This window comes from Saccostrea cucullata, unplaced genomic scaffold (genome assembly GCF_032062105.1).
Source record: "Saccostrea cucullata isolate Sc308-1 unplaced genomic scaffold, CSIRO_AGI_Scuc_v1 ctg7051, whole genome shotgun sequence".
NCBI classification, from domain to species: domain Eukaryota; kingdom Metazoa; phylum Mollusca; class Bivalvia; order Ostreida; family Ostreidae; genus Saccostrea; species Saccostrea cuccullata.
In genome coordinates, this window is record NW_026927784.1 from 20,348 (window position 1) to 32,109 (window position 11,762).

At 34.2% G+C, this 11,762-nt stretch overlaps 3 protein-coding genes across 7 annotated transcripts; 2 read left to right on the forward strand and 1 right to left on the reverse strand.

Annotated features, from left to right (window-relative positions):
* Window positions 1–1,297: 1,297 nt before the first annotated feature.
* LOC134275505 (histone H2A) lies at window positions 1,298–1,703 on the forward strand. Its single transcript, XM_062757786.1, has one exon. It carries the CDS (start codon window positions 1,298–1,300, stop codon window positions 1,676–1,678), a length of 381 nt encoding a protein of 126 aa, XP_062613770.1. The 3' UTR covers window positions 1,679–1,703.
* A 1,381-nt stretch (window positions 1,704–3,084) lies between these two features.
* On the forward strand, window positions 3,085–4,099 carry LOC134275504 (histone H1-delta-like). Its single transcript, XM_062757784.1, has one exon. The coding sequence runs from the start codon at window positions 3,363–3,365 to the stop codon at window positions 3,963–3,965; it is 603 nt and encodes a 200-aa protein (XP_062613768.1). The 5' UTR covers window positions 3,085–3,362; the 3' UTR covers window positions 3,966–4,099.
* A 1,771-nt stretch (window positions 4,100–5,870) lies between these two features.
* LOC134275506 (golgin subfamily A member 5-like) lies at window positions 5,871–11,756 on the reverse strand. 5 transcript variants are annotated; one of them, XM_062757790.1, is made up of 13 exons: window positions 11,682–11,756; window positions 11,336–11,503; window positions 11,021–11,193; window positions 10,805–10,837; window positions 10,491–10,532; window positions 10,283–10,376; window positions 10,119–10,189; window positions 9,880–9,982; window positions 9,418–9,606; window positions 8,729–8,773; window positions 7,425–7,514; window positions 7,210–7,237; window positions 6,749–6,851 (listed from the first exon to the last, which is right to left on the reverse strand). In XM_062757790.1, the coding sequence occupies exons 1-12, from the start codon at window positions 11,742–11,744 to the stop codon at window positions 7,217–7,219; spliced, it is 1,092 nt and encodes a 363-aa protein (XP_062613774.1). In that variant the 5' UTR covers window positions 11,745–11,756; the 3' UTR covers window positions 6,749–6,851; window positions 7,210–7,216. The 5 variants fall into 5 exon arrangements, with proteins under 5 accessions (XP_062613771.1, XP_062613772.1, XP_062613773.1 ...); XM_062757787.1 differs by lacking the exon at window positions 7,210–7,237 and having other exon boundaries at window positions 5,871–6,851; XM_062757788.1 differs by lacking the exons at window positions 7,210–7,237; window positions 10,805–10,837 and having other exon boundaries at window positions 5,871–6,851.
* Window positions 11,757–11,762: the final 6 nt, after the last annotated feature.

The window sequence follows — 11,762 nt, forward strand, 5'->3', positions numbered from 1 at the left end:
TCTAATAATAATATTGCACAGGGTGAGCGAACTGAATGCAAAATTCGCATCAACAACCTTTCATTCATTCATTCAAAAACTAAACACAATATATATATATATGCTATATTTTCCATTTAGTTTGTTATCAATAACCATGCAGACATGCACATCCTTGGCTAAATAAACAAACAAGATTGATTTTTAAGAAATCACTGTCTAGTTTTGCATAAATTATCCCATGTTTTACCACTTTGGTTGATGTCCCTGACATATTATTCTGACTAGACAGTGATTCCTTACATTTGCATTTCGTTGTGAAATGAAATTGTAGATTTAGATCTTAAAAATGTAGACATACATTCAAATTACACGAGGACTCCCATGCCAGTTTTAATAGTCCTCGCCCACTGCCGTCAAACACACAGGCAGCCGCCGCACGAGATTTACATGCACATTTGGCCTCCTTAGCGTCAGACACAGAGATGTGCAGATGCGCACGAGATTTGCATGCATATTAAGATTTCAACTCCGCTAGCTTTCAAAGAGTTATCACAGAGCAAAAAAAAAAAAAAAAAAAAAAAAAAAAATTATGGAAACTTTTAGTGTAATACTTAATGTATGTTCAGTAATAAGTGAGCAAATATAATGTTCGTAATCCAGTATTTTTAGAAGTTTGAGTGTCAGATTGCTCATCATATTAGATTTTTAAAGCCTTATTTTAGGGTCGGTTTTTGATAGACATCTATTACAAATATGTTTTATGTATTATCCCCTCTCTTCTGAAGATAGGTGAAGCAACATATTTCCTTACTTTATTGTGTACATTGCCGTTTTAATTAAAAAAGCAAATTTGCCTTTTAAATGAAACATTTCAAGTTTGTATCTAATACTGATAAAAAAAAATAAAACACATTAGATTCCCAATGTTTCTGGGTTTACTGATAACAGCACAGAATTGGCACTCTTAGAGAAAATAAAATCTATGTATTTATTAAGTCGAGTTTTCATTAAAAATATAATACATTTCTGTTAACAACCACATTGTTTCTCAACACTGTAGAGAAGGAATCTTTTCGAAAAATTTGTGTGGCCCTGATAAGGGCCGTTTTGTTTGAGTGGACTGCAAGTGTGCAGTTTATTTACTGCTTGTGTACTTGGTGACGGCCTTGGTTCCCTCAGATACAGCGTGCTTGGCCAATGGCTGGACAGTTCAATCCGCCTGCGTGTTTAAATAGCGCGGCGAAGGGTGTTTAGAGTTATTCGTTGATTTGAAATTTTGAGCTTGAACTACTCTTAATATTAAAACGGATCAAAGATGTCAGGACGTGGTAAAGGAGGCAAAGTGAAGGGAAAGGCCAAGAGCCGATCATCCCGTGCGGGACTGCAGTTTCCCGTGGGTCGTATCCACCGTCTGTTGAGGAAGGGCAACTACGCCGAGAGAGTGGGAGCCGGCGCCCCTGTGTATCTGGCCGCCGTTCTTGAATACTTGGCCGCCGAAGTCTTGGAGTTGGCAGGCAACGCCGCCCGCGACAACAAAAAGACCAGAATCATCCCCCGTCATCTGCAGCTGGCCATCCGCAACGACGAGGAATTGAACAAACTCCTGTCCGGCGTGACCATCGCCCAGGGTGGTGTCCTGCCCAACATCCAGGCCGTGCTGCTCCCCAAGAAGACCCAGAAGTCAGCCAGCAAGTAAAAAGTCTGTGTACGACTTGTATATACCAAACGGCCGTTTTCACGGCCACCCAAATTTTTCGAAAAGATGCCTCTAAGATCAGACGCCAAGAAACGAAACATGAATAATTTTATTGTAATAGTAAACACATAATACATGCCGTCACATAATGGAATTAAAATTCTATATATGAGTTTAATCTCATGAATGGACTACTATTGTTTAAGAAAACACACTTTACATACAAACGAGAAGAACTTCTGATAATTGCCAACAATTCTATTAAGTTCCCTATCCTAATAAGTACACAGTTTAACAGGTGTACATCAATTTTACATCATTACATCAATCCGTTGCCCTTGAAAAATAATTGAAATTGTCCAGTGTAATTTTTAAGGGAATAATTGGGCACAGAATTTAAGTAATTATTACGCCCTTTCCCTACATTCTTAAAACAAAGATAAAATGGGGTCACAGTTGAATATTTAACGTCGGCAAAATCTGCAAATCAATGAGTTTTGAATTTCTGAGTTTTAAACAATTAAATACAAATTAATCAATGTTTATACATTTATGTATATAAATACATGTATTTAAAGTAACATGTAAATCTTTCAGAATTATTGAACAATAGAGAGAAAAGACGTCCATCCTCATAAACTAAATCAGACGCACACGTATATCTACCATGTGAATTTTGTTTAATAATAGTAATAATTATAAAAATAAATAAATAAAAGTGATAAAAATCTTTTCTGACTACACTATAATTTGGACCGATATACCCCAGGTTATACCCCAGGTGAAAAGAAAAAAAAATCGTGTCATATATTTTGCTGCTTTCTAAATATATTGTCTTTGTGTTTTTTTACGGCCAAAATGATTATTAAATAAAATGATATTAAACAAAACAAGACATTTGCATGCATGTATGCTGTAAGTTATAGAATATCATCTGCTCACGGAGAACAGTTTTCCGTTTAAGACTGGGGCAATTCAATTTTAAAGTCGGACCTTTTATTAAATGTAAATCATCTCGTTAATTTATTTTCCTGTCTTTTCCTTTTGTTAATTTTTGTTCCCCTTTCCTTATATTGTTGCCTTCTGCAGTGAAATATGAATCAGAAAACCACGACAAAAATAAGGCTTTTGAATGAATCTCGATGTCATTATATATATTTCCATGCGTCTACTGTCTCACGTTTGGCACACTTTCTGTGTTGATTTCTCGCAGTTTGAGGGCGAATTGATAATAGCTGGAAGACTTGAAGATTCAAGGGGCATTTTTAAAGTTATCTCTTGAAATTTTTCACTTAAATCGTAACTGATAATCGTCGTTTCAAGCACATTTTTCAACTTTTATCGTACCAAGAAGTTCCGAGACAAAGGTTCAGATGCCCATTTTCCTGAATTTGAGCACAGTATTAAGAAAGAATTTAAGAATGTAAATAGATAACATGTTAAAGAGATGACTGCAGGTTAGGACTCTGCCTATATTTTGCGATCAAATCCATCTGCCGAGTTGCAGCGCGGATGCAAATACCCTTTTTGAAACACACGATACATGAACGTACATCGACCTCGGCGAACTGGATGTTTTCTCGGGGGTCCGCGCTCGGTGTAAACAAAAGCAGCAAGTGCGAGTGACCGAGCTATTTTCATTCCCAGCTGTTCCCGAGAAGTAAACCATTATCCCGAAGTAGCCATGGCAGATTCCGTTGCTCCAGCCAAGTCTCCAGCTAAGAAGAAGGCCACAAAGCCTAAAGTGCCTGCTGCACACCCCAAGTACATAGACATGATCAGCGCCGCCGTTTCAGCCCTGAAGGAACGCGGGGGCTCATCCAGACAGGCCATTCTCAAGTACATCATGGCCAACTACAAAGTGGGCAACGATGCTAATTTCGTCAACGCTCACCTGAAAATGGCCCTGAAGAATGGTGTTAAGAAGGGTGCTCTCAAGCAGGCTAAGGGTACAGGCGCCAGTGGCTCCTTCAAGCTTGGAGAAAAACCCAAGACCGAGAAGAAGCCTAAAGCCAAAAAGGTTGCCAAACCCAAGGCAGCTAAACCTAAGAAGACCGCTGCTAAGCCCAAGACACCCGCCGGTGAGAAGAAGGCCAAGACTCCTAAGAATAAGGCAGCAGCAGCAGCCAAGAAACCAGCCAGACCCAAGAAAGCCAAATCTCCCAAGAAGAAAGCGACACCCAAGTCCCCAAAGAAGGCTGCAACCAAACCCAAGAAGGCCAAGACTCCTAAGAAAACAGCAGCCAAGAAAACCAAGACACCCAAGAAGGCAGCAGCAAAGAAATAAGCAGTCTGAGCATCCCTGTCAGTCTGCATCCAAGCTTATAAAAAAAAGCCCTTTTCAGGGCTACCAAAATTTTCAGAAAAGATACCTCAGTTACAGTCGTTAGAAAATGTTTCAACGTGTACGCACAGTAATCCCTCCCCCCCCCCCCCCTCCCTTTTTTTAAATCACCATCACAAATTCTAATTTTGTTAAACAATTTCAAATGCAGCATGCCCTCTTGAACAACAACAAAATATAAGTAGTTGAATGTGTATATTCCTGTAAAAAGAGAGAGAGAGAGAAATTTCATGATGATAATATTAAAAACAGAGAGCATGACTCCCTATATCAATGCATTAAATGCAGATATGATTTTATTTTTATCATACATGTAGACATGATAGCAATGTAATTTCATTCCAAATTCAGCATTCATTGTATGATTTTTACTCAATTTAATTTTTTTCCCCCATTTCCTTTATTCAAGGCTAGCTCTTTCATCAATTTGAAAATGAAATGATGACTTGTGCAAGGACTCTTATTAAAATTTATTTTTGAAATGCAATAACATTTAATGCATCTGTCGGACACTCTGTACATGATCACAAGCCTCTTGTGTTGTAGATATAACACATGAAACACATGAAGCTGTTTACAAAATTCCTTTCCCCTGAACAGGTTCTTATAAGTGCAGGATATGATTATATCTTTAAAAGTCGTGGAAGAAAAGAAAGAAGACGCACACACACACACAAAGTGAAACCTAGTTCATTAAATATTCAACTTAATACATATACAGTCTGTATAACCTCTTTTTATAAAACACTGATTCTTGGATAAAGGATAGAAAATAATAAGTAATATTAATGAATAAAATCCTTTTTGATAAGCATTAATTTTATCAAAATAGAAAGGTTTGTGTTTGTTGATACATTAAATGAGACATTTTTAGGATGAAAACTACTGCTCTGTGGGGAAAAGCAGGTAATCCAACAACAAAATGATAATTATAAAATAATTATAAAATATAATAAAATAAGAATTAAAAATAAATAATTAAATATTAATAAATAGATACAAAAACACGGAAGAGTATATCTTTTATTTCAATCATTTGAATTATCATTTGAAATCTTAGCTGCACACCTTGTCCAGTGTCATAAAAACATTGAACTGTCATAATACAGTGATTTAAAGAAGCACAAAATTCTGTGCAAAATGTGGATCGAAATGATTTCAGCAAAGACCAATCGAAACACGCTGTGCTTAGCTAATCACAAGGTGCCTTGTATAAGTGGAACAATAACTCTGGGTAGAGATTGCAGTTCTTTGGTCGCAAATACCCCCCATTGTAATGCAATCCATGCATTTTGTTTGTTGTTTACGTCTTATTTTGTTGAGTTTCGGTGTATAAAATATGTCACAGAGCATTGTGTTTTTGAACCGCTCTATTATGATGTCACAATAAGCTTTCACTCAAGTTAATTCTTGATTCACTGCTTCAAACATCTGTGCATTAGCTAAGCAAAATGTGTTTTACAAAACAATTGCATTAGAATATGGTTTTCAATGAGATATGTGGGGATAAAATAAAATTGTAACTCACTTATGCCCATGCATCTAAGACAATCAGGAAAACCTGGCACATTTTTACACCAATATGTAAAGAATCAGTGTTACACCCCTAACAGTTCAGCAGAGAGTTCACTCATTAGAGTCTATCATTTTGATGATTCACAGAATTTCTCGACTGGAAATGTTAAATCTCACCTCCGAGTAATGTTGGAGTGACATTAAATTGTCGTAAGTATGCTACAATTACAACAATCATGTATTTCCAAGTACATTTTGTTTTTCAATTGCTTACTGAAATCATAACAGGAAAACTCTGTCTCAGTTTTATTGAATAATAGTCTCAGGTAACAAGGACACATGTTAATGGTGTTGGATTTTTTTATTCATAAAAATATGTATGTATATATGAAAAGCGGGACAATGTTTTCCAGGGAACGAATTCATTCCTGTTAAATAAATTGGTGCTACATTTTATTACATAAACCATAATTTCACATTCAAGGAAAACCATCTACTTAAAAAAAAAATCTGGCAAAATATCAGTTATACAGATCTATAATAAATACAACATTCACTTTTATAAATAAAAGCACTTCTAGCTACAAATGTAAAAACATCTATCACAGCTTCTCATTTTATCATGTTCACACACAAGACATTGGTCCAAAGAGTAAAAAAATTCTTGGAATATTCTGATATTATACACATCAGCTTCCCATGTGAAGCAATATAATACTGCACAAATGCTATGCTGCCATACTTAGAATATTCAACATGGCATTTAACCTCACATAAATTTGTTGCTACCTATTATTTTTTGTTTAAATTGTAAATAAAAAAGATCTTTATAAATACAATGTTCAAAAGCAAATATATAAATGGACGGCAAAAGAAGGAGAAGTGTTGAACACTAATAAATTCTACATAAAATATTTTCCGAGACAAAAAAATTGTATATGAAATTTTTTCTGTAAATAATACATCTTATGACTGGCAGCTATATCAGCTGGAGTTCATTCACGAATTTTACTGTGATCTTGTTATAATAAATTATGCCTTCTCTACACACACAAACACATTCAAGACAAAACCTCTCCTACAATGGTGGCTATACTGAAACGTTGCATAGAGGTACCACTGATAACTACTATCCTCTGGGACTAGGTCTAATGGACGGTAAACTGTGAGTTAACACACATGTAATATAGCATCGTAAAACTATCGAGGTTTGGGGGACTGGCTAATGGTTGAGCGGGCCTTGCCCAGTTGCCCAGAAAGTTCACGTACTTTGTCTGCCCAGTATTCACTGCTTTGCTGCAACTGGATGGAAAGCTGAAAATAATATACAGAAATGATGTTATGATATGTTAATTGCAATTAAACCAATGTAATCAGGTACTTTATTTCCCAGAGAGGATTCAAAATGACATTTGAGATAAGTGTTAAAAAAACATGTACCGCAATTTTTAATCCTATTACAAAGTAGGCAAGTTGTTAGCTCCTTTTGAAAATTGTCAATTAATCACATTGATAGGCATCCTCATTTCAAACTGATGTACGCTGTTATATTTTAAATGAACACTATAGTGTTAAGCTACATTTTATTCATTAGTTTAAGCCCTTGGTCCACTCCTTGGACTTTTTAGCATTTAGAAATTAGATCACACATCACTGACAACAAAATACCTACACTTCATCTAATGACTGTCTGGGTATCTCTGCAGGAATACGTACATTTTAATTTTTAAAATAATGTTTTTATTGAATTTGTGTTTCACATTTCTTTCTTCAAGAACTAAGAAACTAAGGGTAAAATTGTATCCTAGAATGTTAAAAAATTTGGGAACTCCTTTATATTTTTGATGGAGTGTCATTTCATGATAAAATATCATTTACGACTCTCACCTCGCCCACTCTCTGGATCCAGTAATTCTTGTCTAAAGCGTGCGGATCAGATATCCCAGCATCCTCTAGTCCTTTACCATATGCTCTTTGCTGTAACAAATCAAAACTCTCACATAGAATATAATACAAAGCTTGGATGGGGAGTATTTTAATGATATACTTAAGATAAAATGAATGTGTCAAAAATGTGCTAATGATGATCTTGAAATCTAAGATAAATCAGTAAAATTTATTGATAATTTCTTACAAAAAAAATATTCATAAAATAATAAGAATGCAGTCATGAGTAATTTCTATATTAAAAGATATGATGCAAAAAAAAACGGTGTGCAAATCTATAACCAGTGTGATCTTCTTTTTCTTACTTCTTCCAAAAAACAAAATGCAATTGATAATGAAAAATGCAGTAAATGGAATATCTGCAATGAAGTATATAAGGTGCTGTACATGCATATACATGTGTTCCTATTAAGCAGATGTAAGCATCACCATTTAGTTTCATTTGAATAAATGTCACTCTAAGGGGATAAAAATTTTATTTTTAAATTACATGCATCATTATTTTACAATTTATATGTATCTCAAATCAAAATGGAAAATTTCTTGCTAGAAGATCAATTCTGGTTTGCTACTGATATTAAGAATACTTCTATTTAAAACTAGAAATTGTCATATTCTCATAGTATAAATGTACTGTACAGATGTTTATGTGATGTGCATGAATTATCTACCTTTGTACAGTGTTTTTGAAGTGCTGCAAATTCACTTTCAATCACTTTTTGTTTATGTTTAAGGATAATTGTACTTTTGTCTGACACTATAAATTTAATTGAGTACCGGTAGATCAAAATTGAAGTTATTTTGTAACATTTAGTCTTTACTTGAAATTTTGAAACTTTTGAAAATTACTGTGTACCATATTGGGAAGTTTGCAAATAGAATTGACAAGACACAGTAAGTTTACAGCACTGATGCACTTTGCATGCATATAATGATTATATTCTGATTATTTCATGTAAGTAATGAAAGACTCTTAATATCTGGACACTATCAGCATCTAAAAATTTTCATTGCAATGAAAAAGGACAAAATTTAAAAAAAAATCAAGGAATAAATTTTATAAGAAATATTTTCGTTTTAATGTACAAATCTGCTAGTTTAAATTTGTGAAGAAAAAAATTCCATCTTCAAATGATTCTTAGTAAAATTTTGCATAAAAAGTCCTTTTTCATAGCAAATTAATCTACTCTACCAAAGCCATGTATATAGGTAGGATATATGCTCAGGTCTGTCATATATGATACCTTGTCAATAACTCCTCCCCTCAATATTTTGTCTTTTTTATCATCCTGAAAACATTCACACAAAACATCTAACCCTAGCCTATTTAAAACACTAACAAGATCAAGATCACACACACAGCTGCTACAAGCTCTACCCATAATGCTTTGCATCATCACATCACAAACAGGCCAAATGATAAATTAAGAATAAAAATAATTCACCTTTGAAAAATGAATGCATAGAATGCATAGTGAGTCATGTGTACATTTAAAGTAAAGCTTGCAGCATAATTAATTCTTTAAATGTTAATTAACCGATGCCTCTAAATTAATAATTTTTCTTTGTCAATGGTACCTAATTTACTTAAAACATTGTTACTTGGGAAAACAAACAATAAGCAAAGACAATGACATAGCAATGCAGAATTCACGCTGTCTTACAGGGCTAACGACGCGGGCCTTGCGTTTGGGGGTTCGCTTACTAACGTCACTTCTCTGATGACAGAATCACATGTCACATTAAATTTCATACATAATGAAAAGAAATCCTTTTTAATACTAGTCTATGGCTTAAATTTATTTTCATGTAATTAGAAAAATCTCTAAAAACATAAACCTTTTACGAGTGCGCAAGTGAATAATTCAAAAGCTCTGTGAATGAATGTTGAAAATGACAGGTGACTTTTAACAACTGTGATTTATATACTTACAGGTTTATCGAAGTCCTTGAGTGGTGAGCTGTTTTCGATAAGGAGGTGTCGTTTTGCGTCCAGCTGGGACTTTAGACTACTGATTGTCTGGTCCTTGCTTTCCACCTGTAATTCTAACGTCTGCCGGGAGGAAATCTCACGGTCAAGGTCATTTCTTAGACGGTGGTTCTCTTTTTGTAAGGTACTTAGCTGAAAATGATTGGAAAAATTATAAAATGGTTTTACCATTCTTTTTATTGATGGAAGTAAAAATAACCATCATAATACAGTCAAACCTTGCTTTCTCAAACTTCCAGAAATCAAACAAGGTTAAAAAAAAACCCAAAGACTACGGTGTTGGGACTACCATCACCCTAGTTTTCAAGACATCAGTGTTCAGGATAGCCAAGTTCAACTGTATCAAATTGGATTTGTAAAACTTTGTAGATCATCTCTATACAACACTATTTTATGTGTGTATACCTGCTGATTTAGCTGTTGAATGTTGTCTATATTCAGTTTCAGTCTAGAGTGAAGATCTTCTATTGTCGCTATTTTACTCTGTACTTCTTGATCCTGATCATGTCTGAAATTGAAATCATTTCTTTAGAATAAAAAAAAAAACAGCCAATTTTAAAACTTCATTTAGAAGAACTACAGTTGAAATAGCCTTTAAATATCTTTTTATAAATATCAAGGTGTGAAAAAAAAACCAATCTTACTCGTGATCCTCCAGTCTGGATCTCAGCTGATTCAGAATAACCTGCTGATGTGAGGAATGGTTCTGTAGGGCCTGAAATTGAAGAGCAGAAGGTGTAAAATTATATTTCTTCAATTATTAATTTGCATCTTGATTTGCATTCAGAAGTTAAGTTTAGCTTTGTACCTTAAACCTGTCTGATTCGTCTCGCCTCTCTTCTAGTTCTATCTTCATTTTGTTGCTCTGTTTCTGTAGCTGTGCAACTTGGTCAAGCAATTGCCTACAAGGGAAAAAAAAAAACATTTTCTCAAATTTTGTCAAGTTATTTATTTTAACATTCATTAGAAAGGAAATCTCTTCCTAAATAAACTTTTTGTGTGCAAAATCTACTTACTCTTTTTCTGATGTTAGTGTCATAATAGCTTTGCTTTGTTCCCTGGGATTAAAAAAAGAATACATATAAACAAATGACAAATATTATGCTTTATATGGCATTTAACTGAAACCTGTCATATGATATAGATTTAAACTATGCAAAAAATCATGCCAAATGCATTCCATTAGGCATTTAAGTCCACTGAAGATAAATTAACTTTTACAACGTGCAGAAAAAATAATCATTAAAGCAAGATATATTCTTGAATTAAAAGCACTTTTTCTCAATTTAATGCAATCAAGTATTTTCAACATTCATATGTATTTGTTTACCTAATCTTGTTGCCCAGTTTCTCATTTGCAAGCCTGTAAATTATAAAGCAATTCAAACACATGCAATAAACATTTCAAAATGCATATTGTTATAGAATTTTAAAGCAAAGCATGCAATGCATTTCTTTAATATGTCAACAGGAAGAAAATTAATTCAATGATGAATTTGAACATTCCAAAAAACTGAACGATAAAAGTTTCCTTTCTCGATCTTACTTTTGTTCCTGCACCCATGTGTTGACGTTCTGAACCACCAGTTCACTCTCTTTGTGGAGACGGTCCCCGTTTGACCTTGACTCCTCCAGAGCATTACGCAGGGACTGAATCTCCTCCCCAGAACAGTGATAGTTATACTGTATGAAGTCATGATCATTCTTCAATTTGTCAAACTGAAAAATACACCATCAAATTAAACATATTATATGGTCCAGAAATATGCACATTTAAAAATATATTGGAAGCTTTAAAATGAAAATTATTCATCTCTCTGTAACACTGTAGAAGAAGAAGAAAATACAAGAGGATATTTACCGCATCTAATTTGGCTTTGAACTTTTCTTGCAGATTGCTCAGTTCTATTTTGAGGACCACTATTTCTTCCTCCCTGGCAGAGAGTTCCTGTAAACTCTGGCGACTTTTGTCCTGGGTGTTCATCAGCTCTTGCTGCATATCTTGGTATTTCATCTCAAAGGCTCGCATCTGTAATGAATATCAAATTTTTTAATTCCATAAAATATATACGTCAAGGGATGTTTTAGCTAGCAAACATATAATAAATGAAAACTTGTTTACAAGATTTCTTTTTTATTATATTTTTTAATGTCATCCATAATGTCCCCTTAAACATTTAAAAAATCTGTTATTGTGAGTAATTTACCTCATCATCTGCAGCTTTATTCATCTCCTGCAGCTTCTTACATTCTCCACTCATCATCCTCATCTTCTCCTCAAATGCACA

What these genes read in the sequence shown, in the direction of transcription:
- LOC134275505 (XM_062757786.1), top strand. Translation starts at nt 1,298, where the DNA reads ATGTCAGGACGTGGTAAAGGAGGCAAAGTGAAGGGAAAGGCCAAGAGC.
- LOC134275504 (XM_062757784.1), top strand. Translation starts at nt 3,363, where the DNA reads ATGGCAGATTCCGTTGCTCCAGCCAAGTCTCCAGCTAAGAAGAAGGCC.
- LOC134275506 (XM_062757787.1), bottom strand. Translation starts at nt 11,744, where the DNA reads ATGAGGATGATGAGTGGAGAATGTAAGAAGCTGCAGGAGATGAATAAA. An exon ending in ACGAATCAGACAGGTTTAAG is followed by an intron (nt 10,190 to 10,282) that starts GTACAAAGCTAA and finishes CTTCAATTTCAG; the next exon opens with GCCCTACAGAACCATTCCTC. An exon ending in GGATCCAGAGAGTGGGCGAG is followed by an intron (nt 6,852 to 7,424) that starts GTGAGAGTCGTA and finishes TATTATTTTCAG; the next exon opens with CTTTCCATCCAGTTGCAGCA.